The 24,482-nt window shown below is 39.6% G+C and overlaps 1 protein-coding gene across 1 annotated transcript in view; it reads right to left on the bottom strand.

Moving 5' to 3' along the window:
• Positions 1–1,888: 1,888 nt before the first annotated feature.
• Positions 1,889–24,482, bottom strand: part of CPXM2 (carboxypeptidase X, M14 family member 2) — a 79,256-nt gene continuing 56,662 nt past the window's right edge. The window contains exons 6-13 of the mRNA XM_005439237.3: positions 24,153–24,241; positions 18,846–18,969; positions 17,274–17,470; positions 16,217–16,396; positions 14,906–15,203; positions 10,701–10,840; positions 10,078–10,177; positions 1,889–4,789 (exon numbers count right to left, since the gene is read on the bottom strand). Of these exons, the coding sequence (XP_005439294.3) occupies positions 4,536–4,789; positions 10,078–10,177; positions 10,701–10,840; positions 14,906–15,203; positions 16,217–16,396; positions 17,274–17,470; positions 18,846–18,969; positions 24,153–24,241 (1,382 nt within the window). The 3' untranslated portion in view covers positions 1,889–4,535. The remainder of the gene's footprint in view (positions 4,790–10,077; positions 10,178–10,700; positions 10,841–14,905; positions 15,204–16,216; positions 16,397–17,273; positions 17,471–18,845; positions 18,970–24,152; positions 24,242–24,482) is intronic.

The following is a 24,482-nucleotide window of genomic DNA, read 5'->3' on the forward strand; positions in this document are numbered from 1 at the left end:
AGCCAAAAGTATTCATAGCTGTTTATTAAGGACCGGAGAGGACTGAGAAAACTGCTTAGGGCTACAACAGCACAAAGTAACACAGGTGAAAGTGGTACTAAAATTATCCATGAAATCAACTGTAAAAATCACCGACCCTCTCTCCGTGTAAGCAACTGTTCCCGTGAGAAAAGCGAAGGATGTTTGAAAGGCTGTATCCTCTTAGCGAGCATGAAATAGAGCTTCTGTGGGCTCCTGCTGGGTAGTTGGTGGGTGCACACAGAGCTGTTTGTCCCGCGGGGTTCCCATGCCGGCATGGCAGCGTACTGCAGCAGGAGGTGATGCTACCGCAATGTGTACATCTTGTCTGTGCATCTGTACCCCCTCCCTGAGGCTTATGGCTGTAACCTGACTAAATTCACACAGAGACTGATTACAAAGATAAACGGTGCAAAGGCACTTTTGCCTCCGAACTCAGACGTTTTCAGACCAATAGCAAATATATTATATGCCAATTTTTAAAGGTTAAGTAGTAGAAGTTGCTGGTGTGAAACCACTTGTATTCTATGTCAGGTTAACTCATCTCTGTTCTGCTGTTTCTCTAAAAGGTCAACCACCTACCACAGCATGATAAAAGAGGCAAGTAAATTAGGCTGTATAACTCTGCCAGTGACTTCCGAAATCCACACTTTGGGAAGTTGTCCCAAATTCCCTGAAAATAACGAGCTGAAATTAGAGGGAAAAACCCCATAACTATACACACATAAAAGAAAGAAAAGCAGCTGGTGGCCCAAGTTGAAAATACGTGACAGACTTCAAATATCTGATGAAAAATGGCATTTCTTCACCAGCATAGCCAATACTTCATTTACATTCATTTTTATCAGTGTGTTTTACCCACACAGAGCTCAGCCTCCTGGTAAAAGCAATACTCACATACCCCTAAGAGCCTTCTGATGCCAGCAGATTAAATTTGAGTTACAGATTGCCAAGATTCATGACACTTATACCAACGTGTGTAAGCAGATACAAGTTTTAGGAGGTACAGTTTTGTTGGCTTCAGCATTCCCAAGCTGATGTGCAGATACCACAAACCGTCTGAGAGGTTAGCCTACTTGTAGTTACTAAGATGGATGAGAAAAACTGATAAAGGGTGATAAAAATTATGATAACTAAATAGATAAAGAATGAATAGCTAGATAGCATGACATAGATAGTCCAGAGCCAGCTCCCACTGGATTTTATGATTGTCAGAGGTCTGCATGGGAGCAGGTGACTGATGACTGGTATTATCAAGGAGAGTGGAATATGTCCTGTTTTAACCTTTTCTTTATTTAACCTTTACTGTATGGGTGAGATTGTGCTGCTGATTGTCTTATTACTTGGAAGAGATTGTATTTTTTTGTTTTATATCAGGGATGATCAAAGTTAACAAAGTTCTCATGTAATTAGTTGTTAAAATAGATCTGTAATTATAAAATCATATCCATCCTCAAGTTTTATTTCCTATCATTTCTGCAGGGTTACCTGTTTCCTACAACACTAAAAGGAAAAGAGATTAAAAGCACAGAATCTAGAAAAAATTACCTACTCTAAAGACATGGAAAAGGTAGATAGATAGAAAACACTGGTATTCAGATTTATTGGTTTGTGGTTTGGATCTCTCTAAATGTTAAATAGCAGTGCTATGTATTTAAAAGAAAATGAACATTCAAACTCCCAAGTGCATAACTGTAGCAGTAAATAGGGCACACATCAGTAATAATATATTCAGGGCAGGCATAACCATTTTATCTCAGCAGAAGATATTCACACATCTGGAGCTCCTAGTAAATTTCCTTTGAATTTGAGTGTTTTTCAGTGTAAAGGTACAGGAAAATCAAAAAAATAATTGCACAGACAAGCAAACTTGACAGCTAGTAGGCCATTTATTTAACAATGCCTGGACTAAAATGGAGTAAGGTCACTTGCATTAGTCATAGTCCTGTTGTGCCCAGGTACGTGCAAGCACTATTCACAGCCAGTAAAGAGAACCAAGGCCACTGTCTTCAGCATCTGATGTTACCGAGGTCTCCAGCAATCAAAGTCCATCTAATTTTAGCTAATAGACGTTGACGAATTTCCCATCAAATCCACTTCTTGCTATCAAATAAAAAAACAACCTCTCGTTGAGATAACTCATACCTGAGAACAAAGCTTAGGGACCTCTAGGTTTGTAAAGGAAATCTCAAACCAGCCTGAAACATTATTTCAAGATAGAACTGACTTGCCAGGACTAAGACAGTAGATTCTACCCTCAGTCTGATTATCAGAGTGATTTAAATTTGGCTGGTTAGTTCCTCGTTTGCCTGTCCATGCCAGCCACCCCCAGCAAGATGACTACGTAGCCTTTGTGGGACTCCAGAGAGAAGCCACCTAAGAAACTCCATCCGTTCACAAAACCCCATGTATGGCCCTGATCTATTGTGGTGGCAACAAAATCTGCATAAGCCAAAGAACAAGACAAATTAAATTGCTAACGGATTGTCTGCTGTCATTACTCCACATTCCAAAATGATTTCACACCATTACCTGCACAAAGACATCATTAATGCCTTCTCAGCTGCCAAAAAAAAAAAAAAAAAAAAAAATCCCATCTTGACAAGTTGCTGTTATATTTGCTATACAAAAATATATGGCATATAGAATGCTGTAAGGGTGGTAAACAGAGTAAAATAAGTAAAATAGAATTCCAAATGCTAAGGTACTGATTGGATTATTTAACTCTATTACTTAATTTAAATTATGCTGACTGGGAGCTGGAGTTCCATAATTACAGTTACAGAAACCTATGTACATGCTCTTCTATTGCCTTTGAGCCCTTGCTGCCAAATAAATTGCTATTATTTAATGGTATTGTAGAACAAGCATGGACTGGAATTGTCTAAGAAATTTAAGAATGTGACTTTGTTATGCAAGGTTCTATGTTGTTCATTCTGCAATCTTCTGCCTTTTACCTGTTTACAAGATTCGTTGACAAGAAAAAATGATTTAATGCAGGTGATATATGACATTTTTACAGTAAGGTTTCTACTTGCACTTTATTTTTCCTCAGTTTTGAATGACACTTTGATGAATGTCTTTTCAAGGATAATTTTATATAGGCAAAAACTGCAATAGCAATTAAAATGTTTATAACAGAATTTTATTTGGAGGTGTATGTTGCAGTCTTTCTACCAAGCATATTAAGAGATGTTTATTTAGCCACAGACTTTTGACTGGCTAATATCATGCAGCTGGCCCTTCATTTGGTGTAATTAAGGTCATAAGACTGAAACCAACAGAGCAAAGTTGATGTTCACCACCTAATACTTTGTCCAGTGTTTATTTAGCTCATTCTTTCCTAGATCTGATCCGCATCCTTCCTGAGCCTCAATTCTATTCTGCTGTACAATTTTATTACTTAAAAGCCAATAACAAAGAACAAATCCTGCTCCCATAGAGTCATAAGGCCAAAAAAGCAGCAGCAGCTGCAGTGGCAAGATGAGCGGACCATGCAGAGAAACACAGAATCCCTTGCATGTCGTAGAAGATAGTGGCACAAGGTGTGCACGAGCACAAAAGACACTTACAGGCAGGCCAAAAATCAAGAAAAACGATGGTATCAGTGGATTTGCAAACTATGCACGTATCAGTGACCAAGGCTCTCCTTTCAAACACATGGCACAACTGGCTGCATCCACAAGAAAAGCTTTGTTTCAAGTCCTTCTCCAGGTTAGAAAAGGGGTGCCATGCCACAGTGCTGAAGTGGTCCTTATCCTGTGCCCTTTCCGTTAGGTTTAGTTCACGGAGTTAAAACGCATCCTTAAAAAGCAAGAGGAGAAAACACTCCTGGCATTAAATTCTGGAATCACAAGACATCCTTAAACATAAACAACCCAAACAGGAAAGCTACGGTGGGTTATTCACTTCAGGATTTTTCCCCACGTATCATGGTGCTTGCCAAAAGGTGGAATTTCAGGGAAAGGGGACTGAAATTTTGACACGAGTTTTAATGATATTCAACAGAAGTTGTCCCCTCTCAGCCTTCCTCCTCTTTATTTTAAGAATAAAATGTAGAGTGTTAAAACTTTTTGGAATTGCAAAAATATACTGATTTTATACTTTAGAAACAATATTTTTCAGTTTTTCATTCAAAACAACACTTCTCCTTTATAAGTATCTTCTTTTTTTTTCCTGTTCTATTTTCTATTTTTAAAGAAAACAGATTTACAAAGGATTAAATAACCCAACAAGGAAAAAATTTCATTCCAGGTTAACTCAAAACATCTTTCTACATTCTTCCTGCCTCTCCCCCGCACTGGAGCCTGTTTTGGTTCAACTTGAATTTTGTTTCTGATTTTTCACCCAACAAAAAAAAAACAAAAAATACCCCACTACTCATCCAGCTCCACTAACAGAAAGGCCTCGTGCAGAGAAATAATGTATGCAGAGATGGGCTATGTAACTCTCACTACGACTACAGCCAGGCTGATAGAAGCAGAGCTCGAGGGCACCGCGGGCTGCTGGGCTGAGGTCTATCGCTGCTGCCGCCACTGCCGAGCCCTCTGCCGGAGCCGCCGCATGGACAGGCTGATCGGCTGCTTCCCGAACTTCTTCATGATCTCCTTGATTCTCGCCAGGTTGGTTTTGGAGATGGTGAAGTCGCACTGGGTAGCTCCCATGTCATAGCCGACTTCGCAGGTCTTGGTGGCAGCGGTGTAGCCCTCCGCCTTCACACTCACCATGTATTCCCCTGGGTTGAGAAGACGCCAGTAATCACCATCGGCTCCTGGTAGGAAAAGAGATGGTTTTCAGAATGGTGGCCCTTTCTCCTGGAGGAAAGTGGTGTTTGTGAGAATATAGAAGTGCCTGCACACAGATAAGCTGACACCACGGGCACCAGCCCTGCGTCCTCCCACCAGGGGGGTGTCAGTGAGGCTGTTCCCCACCACACGTACCCCTCCTCATCCTGCTGAATCTACAGGAAAATACACCTCCAACATGTTTTGCAAAAGATGAAAAGAGGACAACGGGCCTCAATCTGGCTTAAGATTTTTGTCAGTTGCACTCAGGAAGATCCTGAGGCACGGGGCCGTCTTGTAGCAGTGGGTGATTCCTAAAAGACCTTCCCCAAACTAACTCCAGCTAACAAATCAAGACCACCTGGACACATCATTTGGTGCTATTCAGTATGCAAAGTCTGTGAATGCATCATGTCAACTCACTTAGAGATCTAAGTAAATATGCCCTTCTCTAAAATCTTACATTGAGTTTATTACACTAGTTTTCCTACAAGGTATAATTCATCAGGGTACTTAACCACTTGCTTACCGGTAAACACATGAACAGAGCTCCTGTAATCAACTGAACGCCTCAGGCACAAAGCAAGATGTATTTTAACACCTTGATCAATCAGGACTTTCTGTTTTCTTCTTTTTTTTTCCCCACAAACAATCTCAGATTGCCCATACGTACATAAGGATGCTATTAGACTTCTTTTTAAGTATTAATATTAGCAAGTATGTTTAACTCTGGATTGGAAAAGGTGAAACACTAGCATCTAAAATTAATTTTGCACTCTGTCCTGGGAAAACCCACTGTGGAATGAAAGCGCATATTCAAATATGCAATCCTATATATATCTCTTGTATGAAGAGGGGGTTGGGGTTTTTAGCACTGATGAGAACTGACAGCTTTACTATCACTAGCCTTGGGTCTCTTGCGATGCAGCACGTCGCAAAAATTAAAGATGGTTTGCATAAAAGGATTATGTTTGGGAAAAGATCAGACTAGCTAGGCTCCGTTTAAAGGAACAGGATTTTAATTTAGGGGTTGGTAAAATAAAACACATGTTTGCAAACAGACAGCATTAGCACAACAGCAATATCAACTGCCTGATATTGCAGTCTCTGAATGCAAGTGTGAAATTGTGTGCAAGTAGCACACCTGATTGGGTTAGTTCTTGCACACCAGCTTGCTCAGGTTTTTCTTTCAGCCAGTTTAACCCTGCCCGGGGCAATGATCAAGGTCCAGATTTTCTCTTTCTCAGGACTCAGGCATTTTTAGCAAGGGTGTTCTGAGAAGCTCTTTATTCAGTTCTCCCTTACTATGGGATCCGTTGGCACCTTAACCCAAAGACAAAACATAACACTGTCCAAGTTTCTTGAATTTATCCCTAAAGGCTCATTTTTTAGCTGTAAATGCTCTGGCAAAACTACAGGGCTGGCAAAAGACTACAGATCACCCCATGTGTGGCCGTGAACTCATCCCTGCTCAGAGGCTGGCTCTAGCCCCTGGAGTTCATAACTGACCCACATTTTTCTGACGCATTTAACAGGCAGTTCATCGCAACCCTGCACAGGGCCAGAAAAAAAATCTACACATTTGTGCACCACCAGGAAAATTATTACAAAGCTGGATATTAAGCTGTTAGCAGTATGCACTTTACCCCCTTTCTATTTACAAGTAAGTAGACATCAGTATTTCTGTCAACTGTCATTGCCCAGAATTTAATACCAGATTAAAAGTTGTTGTTTTTTGTTTGCTTGTTTTTTAAATCAGATTAAATGCAGTAGGTAAAAAAATTCAGAGCAGATGGCAAGAGAAACACAATTAAAAATATGGATAAATTTAGTAAATAATAGGTTTGCTGAAAGAATAGGCTCCAGTGTGAGCAGGCTAGAGGCAGACTACATCTATCTCTACCTATTGGGTCTGGAAAAGAATTTCCATGTCTGCTTAGCTAAAATAACAATGAATAAAAATACACAGATAGTATTATTATGAATCAAATGTGTCAGATGACTCCACAAACACTTCAATTAAGACCAACACTCCTTTAATCTGATAGGACAGACCTTTGTCGCAATTCAGTATTTACACTCAAATGTTCCAAATTTTACTTATTCAAATACATTATAAAAATCTATCTTAATGCTGTGTTACCTACAGAAGACTCTCCAGGAAGGCTAGCCGTAGTGTTGCACGCCTGATGCATGTAACCACTAAAATCAACTTTTCTCTACTGAACAGGAATGAGGCTGGAGAGGTATAATACTGGAATTATGCTTAGTTTAGACTAATGTTATTAAATATTACTAAATGCTACTTCAAAATATTTGGGTTTGGTTACATGATGTATACTAAACTCATATGAAACTCACCAAAATATTCCTAATTTTTTTTTCTCTGAACCTTATGTGAAATTAAGTTAATTACGCTTTATTAAAAACAATCACGCAGAAATGTGCATCTGCCTTTGAACTCTGGCTGTGATACAGAAGTGTTTCACTAGAAAGAAATGGTACTTTTCTTGGTCAACATCTGCTCTGAGATTTCCAAAATGTGCAATTGCAGGAAGCAACCCACAGAACTGCCTTTGCACCATGGGGGAAAACGTGGCCAGCTGCATTTGTCCATCCAGTTGATGAACTCTTTTCCAAAGGTTATCTAAGAGCACGGTCCACATCTAATCTAACAGTAACAACATGTAATCAGTCAGACTTAATCAATAGTTACATCTGAATCCAGAGAAAATGGAATAATTTTCCACAAAGCTCTTACTCTCAGAATCAATGATTTCAATTAGCCTATTAATCTTGTTAGCACAGTGTAAGCTGCCCTCTCTTCCCATAAGATACATTGTACACTGAAGAGAAAGGTGGTTTTTTTGTGTTTGTTTTTTTTTTTTTTTTAAAAAAAAAGTGCTTTCTGTGCACTTTTTTTGTCCACAGGAAGAAGCAGAGAAATTTTCTCAAACAAGTAAATTTTATTTGAGTGCCTTTACAGACAACTTTTGCCTGGCTCTACAGGGTAGTCAACCACATTAATGTATCAAAGAAACAGAAGACACCATACAGCTTAGCTCACTTGAAGCAAAACTTATATGACTAGAGAATGTGGCCAGAATTCTTCTCCTGCCTGGCCTATTTTTATATCAAAGCAACTCAGAGGTTTAAATGGATGCATTTTTCATGTTGAAAGGTATAAATGAAATAAGAATGCTGACAATTTGCCTTCTTTCTCTGGAGTTTTAAGTGTCATTTTGGCTTTCTGGTTCCAACATAAACTCTCTAGTTTCAAAGACTAATGAGACATACATTGTTATCTGTATAGTATAAACCAAGATAGAACTATCATGTTCCCATCTACAAAGTGATTCCCAAACAGAGTGTCAGCTTAAACATCTCATTAAAAAGAAGGATTAAAAAGAATGAAAAAAGTACCTTTGTTTTTACTAACAAATGCAGATGGCCTTGAGCCACAGAAACTCAGCTCTAAGTCTAGATGTAAATAGCTGTAAGATTCTCCAAGCGTTACAAGGTGGATTCTGGGTTCTTGCACATTTATTACACATGCCACTTCCCATATGCACATTTGCTGTCTTTAAACTGTTGATTTTTCTTTCATGTAGCAATCCAGTGCACTGAGAGCTGGAGATTAATCACCTATTGCATTACTTGGCCTCAACCAGAGCAATGTATTAATTCTGTTACCAGAGTAATACAACCTACAGTTTATGGCAGTCTTTCAAGACTGCCAAGACTTCCAAGACAAGGAAAAAACAACTGACTACTTTAATTCCCCCTATCATTTCCCAGTGGTCCCATTTTGAAATGTTTAAGACAGATTCATTATTGCCTAATTAAATATCTGTCATTCAATGTTTTCCTTTACAACAGAGACACAGTAGCACTGAAACAAAATTGATCATAAACTAAGTTAGATATTCCAAGTTTTATTATTGGCTCAGATAATCTACTGTAGAAAACATTAAAGTTTTGGAAGTCTTTTATCTATATCTCTATGACATTCCATAGCCTGAAATCAGTTTACATGTCAAAGCGTGCCATGCTGTACCTAGGTGGCAAAGCATGTGAAAGTGGCTGCAAATGAAGGACCCAGACTTCCAGTCAGAAAGTAAAAAATACATAAAATCAGTGTTCCCGTTTCTAATATTAAAAGAAATCTAGAGCACACAACAATATGATTTGGCTGATTATTCACCATGATGCTACTTCTCCATAAACATCCAAACAGAAACCTTGTTAACCTCTTGCAACCAGCACCTGGAGTGTGATCACTAACGACTCCTGCTGATATCTTGTTTGGCTATTTCTTTCCATGTGCTCCTCTCCTTGCTTTATCCCTTCTGTTTCTCCATTTCAGATGACTCTGTCCTAAATCACGGTACGGTACCTACACAAACACATGGCCATCGGACACTATCCCGCCTGCTGCCTGCCAACAGTTTTAAAGTATTGCTATTAATCTTGAAATTGGCTAGTGTCTATTTAAAGCAGTTCTTTATTTGGTGCCATAACTACTTTCCAAGCCATTAAACAGGCTTAGAGTTTACTCTGGGTATACATACCTGCAATCTGGGTATTTAATCTAGATCAAGACTGTGCTAACAAGGCAAATAGCCATTTATGCATTATTTTTTTAAAAAACTATACGTATTGAAAAGTAATTCACTAGGCTGAAATTCCCCAGTGCAAAGCAGTGTTTCTGCTGAGCCCCATTCGAAGTTCTTTTACAAAGCTGTGGTGTTTCTTCAGGTTGTGAAACTCCCCTTTCCTTGCAACAGCTGTTTCTCCTCTGGACACAGCTCTAAATCACATCTCCAACACATTCACAGTCCTATAACTGCTAACAGCCAGAGAAACACTCTTTGCCCCACAAGGCATTACCTACACCCTTGTTTTTCAGTGCTATAATTATTCTGGGTGATACTTGCACTACCTTCACATGAGAGAAGGAGCAGTAGGAGTTCTTTAGGCGCAGCCTTTCTCAGGCTATTGATTTTGAGCAGATAAAAGTCTATTTGCTCAATAATTAAAAAGAGGTGGAAAGAGGAAGGGGGTAGAGAGGAAAGCCATAGTTCTATTCTTGTCTACACAGCTGCACCATGGAAAGGAGCAACCCCTTCCCCATGTGCCACTCCTGCAACCCTGTCCTTGGACTGTACGCTATCTCTGGCTTTTCTTAGAAAAGTTTTAAGTTGTTATGAGGTTCCATATTTTGTTTTTACACCATGAAACTGTTCATTTGCACTGGTGGCTTTGTTTTTTTTACCTGTGCGAATGTCATGGTTAACACCTTCTACTGAAATAACAGCATTTGGGATTCCCTTTCCGTGCACATCTTTTACTATGCCTTTGATGCCCCGATGGACCTATTGAGAGAATAAACCAACAAATAAATATCGCACAGCAATGAACAGTACTATCACTGGGAGGATAAAACAAATGATTAATTTTATATGTGGAATTCTTGTATTATATGCCTCTTCTTTTGGATCACACGATTTTGAACGATCATTATTAACCCAGTATCAGCCTTCCAGGCATTAGGTTCTTGTGAATCAGCTTACAAATTCTGTCAGGATTCCTGAGGCATCACATTCAAGAGATAGATAAAATGAGCAGATAAAGCAGCAGATGTAAAGGTTTTTTTCTGGCAGTCCTTTCTAGCAAGCTCTGCACCCACATCAAATTTTAACAAGCTTCATTATTTTATCCGCCTAAGTCGAAACAGCCCGGCTGAAGTGATAGGCCCGTATTGCTTGTAGGTAAGATTTCTAGCACAAATACCAATATTCATATAATTAGTCATGCAAGAAAAATATCAGAAACCTTAAACTCCCTTTCAACCCGAGAAGAGTTGTGTTATTCAGAAGTCACCCTTCTGTTGAATACCTGTTCCATAAAAACAATCAGAGACTCGCGGTTGTTTTCCCATTCTTCGGGCAGCTCGCTCTCATGGGGATACTTGTCACAGCCAACATAGATGGACAGCTCAAAGCAGTTGGTGTGCAGATAACTGAAGTCATTTATGCCTGTCAATAGGCAGTAAAAAAGAAATTATTTTATATCCTCTTTTAATCTGTTGATCAGATCTGATTATTTTATGCCAAGTATTAGAACTTATTTAAACACAAGCTGTGTGTTTATCTAGCTGGCTCAGTCTGCAAACCTGGAAGGGCAAAAGTTTTTTAGAAACACCACATCTCCTGTAACAAAGCACCAGAATAATATCAGAGCTATATGTTTAACAAAACAAGACTTTCTAAAGAGTGTCCCATCACATGTTCAAAACAGAGGACTCAGGATTGTACCATGACAGCATGGACCACTGTGTCAGCCCAGTACCACATCCCCAGTTCCTCTGCCTCAGAGAGCAGCATCCTTCTGCCATCACAAAACCTAAAAGTAATAGAGATTTAGCAGAAAACAAACAAAAGTCATTCCAGAGGAAGTCTCTATGATATTGGTGGAAAAGATGGGGACACAACCAGGAAGATGCTAGGAAGGGTCTCTCTCTACAGCAAAAGGCTTGTGCTTTGCTTTTTAGAAACCACTGAGCTTCACTAATCCTGGACACTTTCCCATGGAGCAGCGTTCACTTCTGATTGCCCTGGGTAGAAATGGGATGGGATGGGTTAGCTTGCATGGATGTGCAGCCATTAACTGAATTTATACAATTTATACAGCCCTAAATGCCAGGACACAGGGTAACATGCACACAGTGATTGTTATGTAAAAGTGATTTATCGGAGCAGTTGATGAAACAGTTTCTCAGTCTAAATGTTTTCCCCCATAAGTAATCTAGATGATGAGAAAGCCAGAAAAATCAAGGTAGTAATAATTCTTTTAAGTTATATATAGTGTCAGCTTGTAAGGAATGCAAGGATCTATTCTATTGTCTCTGCACCATTGCTCTGCAATAGGGATTTCCATCAGAAATACATCCTAATCAAAACCCAGGAACCTCAGTACCTCTGACCTCTGAGGAGCTGCAGTTCACGTCTGCGTTACAGAGTGCAGTGAGCCTTCCTAGGGTCCTGAGCACTACAGAGGGCTGCATTTAGATACAGATCTCAAACATTTCCATTTCTCAGATTCCTTTCCCATTTTGCACATTATTTTTCCTTTGCGTAATTCCATTTATTAGTTCTCCACGATCACAGATAACATGATACAGTACGTGAACACTAGAGGAAGAAATGATGTGAGCTTCATTACTTATTCCTCAAGCATTTCAAATAAAAAATATTCAAAACACTTATTAATGTTTAAATTAATAATTTTAAACATTTATAAATGATTATTTATTATATTTTACATGGCAAAGATTAGGAGGAAATGCATTCACCAAGAGCTTCTGATTGAAAAGAGCTTAAAAAAAAGCTTTTAGTCCTGTTCAATTACCACAGAGCAGTAGTCAAGTATTTAATGAGCCCTCAGTGCCTTCTGGATGCAGGAGGATTATATAATACAGATGTTATGCTTTTTATTTTTGTTGATGGGGAAAGCCTAAATATCAGACAGTGGCATATGCTACTATGCATAAACGTGCTTCCTCTCTGTTTGAGAAACAGCCACAATTATTTTCCCCTCACATACTGTATCGCATCCTGATTAATCTGTTGTGAAATGTTTTGCAATACACAGTAATTGCTCAGTTTTAATACATGTATTTAAGAAAATGGCTTAACGTTGCCAAGAGCAACTCTCCGTGTAGTGTCTGAACATGCAAATGCAGCCTTGAAAACACTGGAAATAAAATGAAATTCATCAGTCCTTTGCCTTTGTGCAGTTTATCCAGTGCAGAAGTGTGATATGTAAAAGAGCTGAAGAATTTGAATTCATTGCAGTCCGAAATATTTGCGGGAAAGAGTACGGCTGGGCTTCAAAGGCATACGGAGGTGTCCAAAGATAATCTGGGGTGCTGATACCTCTCTAGGGACTCTCTGGTGCTGAAAAGGAACTAGAAAAATCCTGTATAAATTTCTCCCTGGCATGAGCGGTGAGCAGTTTATCTGCATGATCACTGCAAGGCCAGTCAGCAGGTGGATGAGGAGAGAGAGGATGGGCAGCTTCAAGCTGTGGGACAGCAAGGAGATGCCATCCACACTAAAGGGCAGGTGGGGCAGCTTTCTGCAAGCATTATAGTGGTGTGTCACCTTCAGATCAGGCATTAAGCAAGCAGTGGCTTAGGAGGGGAAAGTGTTACATGTTGATCTAAAAGGTAAAGAAACAGAAAAAGTGGAATGAGCTATAGAACTACTTCTGTATAGCCATGGGATTACACAGTGAAAAAAATACAGGACAAATCTGTCTTCACATCTCGAATCGTATTTGGACAACCCTTTACAACGCAAGGTGCCATTGGTTAACTAGCAGCTGCAATACATACATATAAATATATATCTGCAACAGAAATCGCACTCTTGCCTAAGCAGGCAAGAAGTCTAAAACCGTCCTGCAGGCTGGAGGCTTGAGCTCAAATGGAAACTACATCTTTTGAGTTTTAGTCTTGAGTGCAAGGTGTAAAGAATCGAAAGTAAAAGCAATCTTCCAGTGTTTTGCTCAAAGACAATCTTGGAAGTCTTACTATAGTGTAAGAGAACAGGATGTAAAGCATAATGAGAAACATCATAAAGTAATAAAACAAATCAGATGAACCAAATCCGAACGAAATCCAATACGCAATTGTTACTGAGAAATCAAGATGCTATTCAGCATCCATATTGTACATCATTACTTAACGTAACTTAGTGTGACAGCTGTTAGTGACATGGCCAACGTCATCTCTTCTGAATCCATTCTTAATCATGTTTCTTATAGCACTTAGGAAAATTGAACTATAAATGAGACAATTAAGTGGTTGAGTTAGCATTCAGAGCTTTTTTTTTTTTATAGGTTGCAGAAATGCATAGCAATCTACTGTCAGGCATTGGCCTTGTGATCTAAGAGTACACTCTTTCCCCCTGAAGTCACCCAGCACTTTTTAACCTCCTGAAAAAATATTTTGAAAAGTTAATTCTTGGCTCAATGCCTTTAAAGGCTGGCCAGGATTAACTTGATGTGGGCCAATGTAAAAGCCACGTCCAAAATTTAGAAATGTTTATGCAGTGAAACTACCTGCAAGCCACAAACATGAGCCAGCTCCAATAAAACGTGGTCTGCACAGACGCTCACATGCATCTGCTTACCATTACTGCTGCGGTTGTTCCTATTGTCATTCAAGTGATGGCAGATGCACAGCTCATTTCTTAATTTCACAGACTATGTTGGCTAACCGGTGCACTTATAAAAACAAATATTTTGAGCAGATTTGTGATGAATCAGCTGAGTGCCTGATTCTGAGCCTGCTCGAAGTGTACACCCATAGAGATAATCACGCCTATTGCTGCTAAAAATGTGCTTATAATTGGGCTTTCCTGGAAATCGATGCTTTTTCTGCACTACAGGACATGGCTTCCCCTTCGTGCTCGTTAATGGGGTGACAGGCTTGGGCATATGGTGAATGATGGAGTCTGTAGTTTATTCTGGCAGCAGAAATGCCTATGGAGTCCCCCCAAGTTTAAGTGTAAGGAAGTCCAGGTCTCTTAAAAACAGGACAGTAGCAGGCAAGCAGCAACTTTTGGTGAAAGCAGGAGGCTGAAATCATGATTTTCTTATCTAAGGGGCACTGGAATCTCTCCCTGGAGTCACTGCTTTGGCTCTGACACTGGTTACCTTTGATGTTCAGCAGCAGTTTTCTGTTGGCATTCTGTGAGATGGCAAAGGCTAAGAGGCTCTCCGCTGCTAGTGGGTTTGCACTGGGTTCCTTTTCTCCTACCAAACCATCTTGAATGTACAGAATCCATAAAACTAATGGAAATACCCAAGAAAGGCTGAAAACCCCAGTAGTCAATGAAATGGTCACCAGGTCCTAGTGACAGTCCCCTTCAATCTTCTGATACTTGATGAAATGCAGCAAACAGACTTTCACATGGCCAAATATTTTTCTCAGGGCACACGTTTTACCATCATTGCCTCTGCAATGTACACCAGGCAGCAAAAGCATTATCATATTTAGAAAGGGACTGCTAATTGTGGTTCCTACAGACACTTACTTCCAGCCACGGTGTGCCAGGAGGCTCCGTTAACAGTGCCATCCTCCTTTTGGAAGTCCTCTGTGTGACACGCTCTCCTTCTTGCATCCGTCATCAGCCGGTGAGTGGAGGCATAGGAATATGCAAGCCAGCGAAAGACATGGTCGTCCGGGGTAGGTGTGTAATCCTGGGTTTTCCACATCGATCGCACCATGTCGTAGGGGTACGCCACCACCAGCTCTCCTCCCTGCAAATTGCCTCCCAGCACAAAAGGAATTTTTTCCATCCATGCTATTATTGCTCGTGTCTCAACTGCCACCTGGGAGAAAGAGAAACAGGAGCTTTGGCTCAGCCTATGAAATTTAATAATCTTGTTTTAAAGGTAGACAAGGCAGGAGCCCTGCTGTGAGCTTCTCAGCATGGAGTAGCCAGCACAAGAGCTGTGGCCGAGGAGAAGAGCTCCTTTAAATTACAATGCCTGCCAGCCATGCTTAGGAGGTCACCGACAACCCATAAAAACTAACAAAACCTTAACATTAGTAATTCATGCAGCAGGAACATCTACCTAGTGCGAGGCCAAGAGCAGCAACCCACAGAGATGTCAGACTGTGACACGGCTCCCCCTGCCACGGGCTTCAGCTCATTTCAATGAGTTTTTGAAATTAGGGATTTTGAACGCAGAAATATGTCTAAAGCCCCAGAACTGCCACAGTTAAGGGCCTTCCCCTCAAACCGGGGGAATCTCAGCTGCTATAAATAGTTGCCATTGTATTTAAAAGGCCATGTAAAAAGGAATTAACTTTTTGGCGCTACAATAAATGACTTTAGCATAAGCCACTGCATTGGTTTTGTATATGCCTCAGCAGCTGCTGTGTTATTTCAGGTAAGAATATATTTCAAATAAGAACAATTAAGAAAACTCAGGAGAAGTTTGTATGGTGACTGAGTTTGCAAAGAGCTCATCTACACCGCAAATCTAAGGAGAAGCCTAATTTACAGGACTGAGCCCTGTGGTGGGGTTCTCTTTGTCTACCTGTTGCTGCCTAAAAGTTGGGTACTGAGTTCTCCAGGTTCTTGCAATAAATGAGGGAAAAGAGAATCCACCAGGAAGCAGTTCCCTTCCCAAGGGCTGCCTCTATAATACGGGACTGAATGGTGCTTTTGTAGTACATTTTTATTTCCATGGACTAACAAGAAAGCCTAGACAAGTAGCTAAACTACTTAATCAGGTATGTAACTTCAGCCACAAGTTACTAACTTCTTGAGAAATGTAAAGCTCACTCTTTCAGCATGGTGCAGCCTTTGTGCTCCCCTCCCTCTTGTCTTACTCACAGTAGCATTTTCGGACAGGTACCAGTCGGGGATGGGGATGTGATGGTTTGGAACTTTTTTTTTACTCTTCTTCTGATCTTCTGACTCCCAGAGCAAAGAGTTTAAATCAGGGAAATTATTGTTGATGTCAATGCCGTCCTGAGTCCATCGTCCTAAAGACCAGCCCCCTAATTCTGAACCCTTAGATAAAAAAAAAAAAAAAAAAAAAAAAAAAAAAAGGATAAATATTCATTCAGAATACAACTTATGAGCCCTCAGCGAAGTGCTTGGGGATGTGTGAGAGATAATTCTATACAGAGAAATGGAAGGATGAATTATGTAATGAACTGAGATGAATAATTGGCTTTTTATTTATTTTGTATGAAACCTCAAATGAGGTAAAGCAAAGTCCATGAAAAATTACTTGGGGTTAGCCAAAATATTCTAGTTTGTTTTCAAGGTTTCTTTTTAAGACTGGGTTTCCCCTAGGTTGCAATGGAGGTAGCATATATTTCCTTCCATGGCTGTGAGTTGACTTGTGTTCCAGTCTTCTGCAGACTTCCTTGGAAGATTTTCCAGTGCATTTGACCCTGAAATTTTTCCTCCTGGTGTCTGTCTTCTTCCAGACTGAATTATTATGATGCCCAACACGTTGTGCTCTCCTTAAAGATGCACTATTAAATTTCAGCTGCAGAGGAATGCAAAGTTTAATGTGCCTACTTGAGTTTCTCATGAGAAACACTGCATGAATTTTTCCTTTTCCATAACGATGTTTCCATTGATCTATACACCTCGGTATGTTTTTTTCTGCCAGTCTTCATGACCCTTCTTTCAATTTCTTTCCATACACATCTTCCTGTTAGCCAATGTCACATAGAAAACTATTTCTTTCAGCTTTTTTTCTGAGTAATATGTTTCAGTGGCTTATGTTTGCTTTGATGTGCGTATTTGTTTGGGGTGGGTTTTTTTTGATTGTTTGTAAAATATGATCTGTGGGGGAAAAAAATGACAACAGGAGCACATTTCGTTCATCTACTAGAAGCAAAATAATTCCTCGATATTTTCCTGATCGCATTACCGCTTTATACGCCTTGTCGTATCCATCCGGATTGACTGAGGGCAGGAGGTGTATTCGGGTATCCTCAATGAGATGTACAATGCGCGGGTTCCCAGCCAGGTATTCCTGGCACATAAACTGCATTAACAAAAGAATTAGCTCACGTCCAAGCACTTCGTTTCCATGAGCTCCTGCAATGTAGCGGAATTCTGGTTCACCTGTTGAAAACACATGGAACAGAAGCGTAGTCAGCGCAGCAAATCGAACATCTAACCAAATCTCAACATTTCACTCAGGGAGAGTTTGAGAAATGCCTTAGCTGAGCAGACGATAGATGAAAATGTAACTTTACAGAAACAATTACTTTCTGTTCTATTGTAGAACAGGTTTATATATCACTGATATCTAAAACCACTGTGTAAAACCTTCAAAACCCATTTTCCATTAAACAGATTTTTAATTATACTCACATTTTCAGCATGTTACAGGTAGATTTTAGAAGTTCTGATAGCCTAAAAATAACATGAAAAGTACACTAGCAATTCTTTGGGACAGATGTTAGGGCTCTTAAAAGGTAAGGGTAACTATATGTAATTGATCTTTGGCTTCACACACTCCTTTTCCTTCACTAATGGAAGAACAGGCTCACATATATTTTTCATGGTTATATCGAATGCCACAATGCTTGCAACTTAACTACAAAATCCGTCAGAGGTGATTAGGAATAGTGCCAGCTATTAAAAAAGGCCCCATCATGTAATTGTCTTTTGTATGAATAACACTTGCAACCAGCACCAGGACAGACCCTGACTGGCCAAGCCACGGCTGGGGGCTGGATCCTGCCTCCCGGTTTGCCTGGCCCGTGGGACACTCCTTGCTTGTTTTCTGCAGGACTCTCAAAAACACGTGAGTGGACAAGGCATGAATTATTCTGGTGTTAACATCTGAGATCAGCCCCAAGTCTACTGAGAAATTACACCTGTTGTGCTCCATCCCTTACGGCAAAGGGAAGAGATGTCTCAAGAGCACATAGCGGCACTCTTCACACGGGATAAACACCTATCAGGGAATTTATGGACACCTTTATTCCAACAGCTACCCCAGGCACTATCACAGTGAAACCTTTATTTTTTCTCCACAGAAGGACCAAAGACTGAATGAGTTTCTATTCTGAAGAATTATATCACCATAGGAAATTTTACCCCAACACTCACCAGTGAAAGATGATTTGGGAGATACGTGCATTCACCCCATAGAAAAGAGGTAAATGTCTATCCAAAGCTACCTAAATCCCCACAACTAAAATCCATTCCTCAGTACTAAAATTCACTTTTATTTTGCTATTTTAAAGATTAAAACTCATTATCATTAAAGAATTTGATCCCACATTCAAAATGCCTTCTATTTGTGCTCCCCCTCCTCTTCCCAATTTAGAAATATAGCATTGAAGTTCCTCCCACATACATTTGAAATCTTTGCTGTCGTGAATACAATTCCATCAGTGATAATTATTGCAGATACAGAGAATGAGGAGGAGAAAAAAAAGCCAAATCCCAACACCCTTCAACAGATTTAGTTAGACTAAATCCTAACCAACTTCGTGTTCTCCTGGGTTGTCAGAAATCTCGACAGCATACAGCTTTAGTCCTTGGTTGCTTTTTCCAATATTGTAAATTCTTGTGATGTTCGGGCACATTTTATTCACAGTTTTCATCAACTGCCAACAAAAAAACACAACACATAGTTAGACCATGCAGCACCGAAATAGATCCAGTATTAATTATTTCATTCCAAATTGCTTGTGGCAAACCCTCTTTGTTTGCTTTTCTAATTATTTCTTAGTTGTAAAAGCTTTATGTTTAGTTCATGAGTTTATGGCTCTGCTATCACACAACATAATGTTTGTTCAGCTGGAGTGAGCTGAGTGCTGTCTGCTGAAACACCACAGCAGATCTTCCTTACATGAGATGTATTTGTAATATTTGTAATATTATCACGACATTAAGGACTTGAAGGGGAAACCCAACAGGAATAAACCCAGTAAAAACATACAACTATAATATCAAGAGGTAGTAACCCACATTTTTAAAATGTTATGCAATGGAGAGTAATTGTCCAATTTAACATTTCTTTCTACACACTGTGATTTACTATAGCTCTGAGGCTTGAGAAGACCCAGGGAGTCCCAGCGGCACAGCAATGCACGTACGTTAGATTGCCACAGACACAGCCTGTCCAGCAAAGCAGATTTCTCTTTCCTCTGCCCTATGCAGCAGCAACTTAATTCAAAACAAATGGAGAGAGAAGGATATCATCCATTCAAACATTATTTCCCCCACGAACTCTGGTTACACCTGCCTCTGACGAGGTAGAAACCAAGCCCACCCTTCTTTTATTAGAATGTGAAATGTCATAGGGGAAAATTGTTAGTTAAGGCAGTGTTGATGTGGCCAAACCAGCAAAATGGATTTCTCATAACTGACTTACCAACTTTCAGCAAAAAATAGATTTACTAATGCCAACAGCCTGTTTGAAATCATTCCTCCCATCAAAACCTAGTCTATTCACTGTTTCTGCAGATATTGCATGACATAGTCAAAATATAATTAAATACCCTTAGTGCTTACTAAAGCGCATGGGGAAGGTCATGGCTGAGGGTTTCAATGGAGTTACACAGATGTCATCTGGGTAAGGACACCGGAGGCCTAAAGTGTCCCACAAATGCTTTACTGTGGCATTTCAGGTGAATGTTAAAATTTACAAACAATATTGAAAATTTATGTGTTAATAATAAGAAGTTATTGCAAATAGCTTGGAAACACAAGAATTTGTGTGTCTCGATTTTTTCCCATTAGAAGGCACTGAAGAAATAAGGACTTTACCGTAAACTGGAACCGTAGGGACTATTAATTAGACAATCTTTTCATAAGCATGGATGCATACATTATTGAAGAAATATTGTAGCATAACAGAACTCTTTGCTTACATAGTGTTAAATTAGAAACAATATTGGCTGATGATTTAAAAAATGCAATAATTAGATGTGTCCGATTCCCATGCCGCCATTTAGCAAATCTAAGTGGAAACCCTCCTCACATTGGGAAGAACATCATTAATATTCCTCTCATAAAAGGCTTCACTTCTATTTATAATCATGTTGCAAAGAGACTGAAAATATGCTATTTTTGTACATTTGTCATCTCACGTTGGTTTTACACATATGAGAAACAATTTCTTTTCCAAATCTAAACTCAGCGCCTGTCTGAAAAATACAGTCAGTTATGCTCTTGCAGAGTATTGTCTAGTTTCATATCTACTTTTTCTCACCGCTGTCATCATCATCAGTGTGGTGGGGTTATGGGTACCCAGCTATTCCCATGACACTCTTTATAAAGCTCTGGGCGTGCGTAAGTGGGTATGTCATCATTTGTTGTTCCAGCTGAAACACATAGGTGAAGCCAGAGGACGCTGTTTTACATTTTACAGTGTCTAATTTGAACAAGTCAATTACTTTTTTGAGACAGACTTAAGCCTTCATGATCAACCTGCTCATAAAAACAAAAATACTATCCGTGGATGCGGAGCTATGAACCTCTTGCTAGAGCCTCACAGACCGAAACTTATCCAAGGTCTACTGCTTGGGGATTATTTATGTCCTACTGACAAGAGGACGAAATGCATTGTTATTGGATCAGAAACCATGTTTTTCTCCAATAGAGATAAATATTATTTGTTCACTATGCTGATGAGTACAGGCACTGCATTAAAAGAAGGTCTATTTTAGCAGGCCAAAACTGGCTGGCTGTAATGTGTAAATCATCATGGAATCATTTAGGTTGGAAAAGACCTTTAAGATCATGTTACCGTGCCAGCCCTGTGTTTACTAATTCCTCTCCTTGCACCCTGTTCAAACAGCAGGGAACTCCCTCCTGGCTGACGTACCCCTGCGCCCATGCAGCAGGGATGTGAACAACATCCATTGACAACTGGGATGTGAAATAGGGAGGACGAGCTGGACCTCCCGGAGCTGCCTCTGAAGCCCAGCTGCAGAGCAGAGCCTTTCCCAACGCGCCTGGCACTGCACTGCTCACAAGGTACCAAGAACATCAATTTAGGAAAGCAGTTAGAAGTACGTTAAATGCTCATTGCTGGTAAGAAAAATGCCTAGAACCAAGTTCAAAGTATATTACAATCAGTGGAAATATTTGTATTGGCCTCAGTAAACTCCCCATCATCTCTTTAATTGCAAGCATGTGATTACTTTCTGAGTCAAACAAAGAGCCTTTCCTGAATTAGGGCCTCTGTAGTAGACGTCACTGTGGCTCTTTTGATAATAGTATGGATATAACAATGTAGTTAAGTGTTTATATGTAAATAAGATACTGAAAATGAACATATTTCGTATTTGCTTTTCTCATACCCATTTCCTACAAACGGCACAATAGGTCACCTGAAATGTCACAGTGTTTTCTTTGTGCTTTGTACAAACTGTCAAAGACAATTGATGATAACAGTCAGTCAGGGCTTTATTAACAACCAGCAGGACTGTAAAACACTTCCACAATTACGTTCACTAACAGTTCTTATTTGACAGTTCCTATTTGTTTGTCACTACCAATTATTTACCCTATTAGTGCCCTGGAACAAGACTGCATGCAGCCTTTGAAGAAACCCTGCAAAACTGGTTTCTGAAGGTCCAATTCCTCCATTTTGCAGAAAAGGTGTATTAACTGTAGGTCTAAGTGACATCTACACTTCGAGGTGGCAAAGGGACTCTCCGTCAATGCCTTTCAGTTTAGGGCTATTTCTGATCCTCTGCGGAGATCACAGAACCATTTAGGTTGGAGAAGACTCTTCAGGTCGTTGAGTCCAACTGTTAACCTAATGCTACCAGGATCTCTGTGTTTCTTGTTCTGCTGCCACCCAAACCTGAAACTACCTCCTCCTTGAGCTTGGAGGCTATCAGATAGAGATGTCGAGCTGGCATTGCATGCAGCCTAGGATATTTGCTGGGCACCGCTCTGGTTTTCTACATTCGGTTGTTTCACCCTTCGATACAGATACAAGTGATCTTCAATATTCTGTATTACCATTAAATCTAGTCCATAAACACAGCTGACCATGAAGAGCAACACAAGACTTCAGGGGTGCTTGGAGTCTGGCTTGTCCAACGGCATGAGCGACATCCAGTTAAATGGATTTCAAAATTAACGTTACTAAGAAAAATATAATCTGGGTTTGTTGCTTCAAAGACAAGGTTGTACTCCAGTGTCCATGTCAAACTATTTCTGGGGCTATCTAACATCCATTTTAACAGCTTCCTATTCAGCACAAATACATCATGTAAATATTTTGGACTCTAAGACAATCCTGACTTCTGCATTCAAGACACAGCAAGTTGTTCACATTGACTGAAGAAAGAATCTTGAATGGTTTTTTTTAAGAGAAAAAATTGGTACTATAAATTTCATCTTCCTAAACAGAGAGTTCTGTTAAAATAAGCTGACACTAAGGAAAATCCCTCCTTCTCACAAATACTTGACATATTGCAATGTAATATAACGCTTCCAAAACATGGCCCAGGGAACACCCTCTCCTCCTCCAGTGTTTGTGATCAGTTTCTTCAGAGAGAATTGTTTTTCTAAGATGGCTGGCAGTGAAGTAGCTAGCAAAACTGACAACAGTGCACAGTATTTTTTTTAAAAAAATAAGTTGACTCTGGATCTTGACAATTATCGCTCCATTTTACGCTTATGAAAGAAATTATGAAGTTCTAAGGGTAGCTTTTGGGATATAAGACTTATTGCAACCCAACCTACAATCTTCTGTGTACCAGCAGCAGAACCCACTTAGAATACAATGAGCTCTAAATACACTATTTTGACACAGAGAATTTGGGAGAGCACAAAGACAGTTGACAGCTGACCAGCTGTCATCCACAGTCACAAATTTTCTACTTGTATGAAAATTAGAAAAACATTCTGTTTTAAAGCTGTGGTGTTTTTTTCCCCCCAAAGATATTTCTAACGTGATCAACCTGCCTTTCTGCAACGAAAATCTAAAATACACTTTATTTTATTATTCTTGACAGTAATTATGCCAATTGAGTTTCTACTTGTCTAATCTTTGTGCTAAGAAATATAGGCCATGAAATCTCTACTGAAATAAATGTGTGACTCAGTACACAATTGCTCAATAAAAATGAATGGTGATTCATGCAGTATAAATATGCTGAAAATCCAGCACACAGCAAATGATTCACACACTTCAAGTCCAAACGTATTATCCTTATAGCTGAAGAGAAAGTGGGCAGAAAGTCTTCTTTAGGACAACCCACACCTATGTCTGTGGTGATATGAAGCAAGATTAAGAACAATAACAAAAACAACAATGTTGCCTATTTGGAGTTAAAGGAACAAGAGTAACAAGGCTGGTAGGTTTAAAATTATACTAAGAGGATTTTTTTTTCCTAGTGTTTTTGGTGATTTTTTGCTGATTTTCACAACTGTGAATACAGAATTGGACTCCCTAGAGTTTATTCTGATTATCCAGAGATACTGAAATATAGGAGAATTCTGATGGCTAAGGCAGGGTCAGATCTGAATGGAAAAACTGCTGCAACATTCACCACTCAAATAAACCTACAAGAAAAATGATGGCAAGTTACGTGTAAAAACTCCCTCTGCCATGTAGTGTCACCTGTTAAAGGTTAGATGATGTACAAATTAAGACTTTGGGCTTTAAATAGATTAAAACCAGAAAAAAAAATTTTTTTTAAATAGGTTGCAGACATCACTTAGTAATATTGTTAATGGGTAGAATTCAGATGCTATAAGAACTCAAAAACCTGCACCCATCCACCCTTCATCCAGGAGGTCACACACCAGCCTCTTTGCCTACCTGCCTCATTTCCTTGTAGTTGTGATGCTTAAAGTCCAGATTATCTGTGGTTGTCATTTCATTTCTTCTGTGGTAATAATTATTTGGGTCTGAGAAAATAAATAAAAGAATTTTCACATGCTTATGAATTTCAAATATAAAGATGCTTAGCCATAATGCATGCAAGGAATGTGGAAATCTGAATTCCACCATCCTATATGTATTTAAAACAGGTTTTCAAAAGCAAAACTCATAGAAACAACACATTTGAAATACTTCTAATTACTGCACAAATCAGCTCCCATAGATCCAAATAGAAACGAGGAGGCAGCAGGCATCAGCTTGCTAGAC

The sequence above is a fragment of the Falco cherrug genome, chromosome 9, assembly GCF_023634085.1.
Source record: "Falco cherrug isolate bFalChe1 chromosome 9, bFalChe1.pri, whole genome shotgun sequence".
Lineage (NCBI taxonomy): Eukaryota > Metazoa > Chordata > Aves > Falconiformes > Falconidae > Falco > Falco cherrug.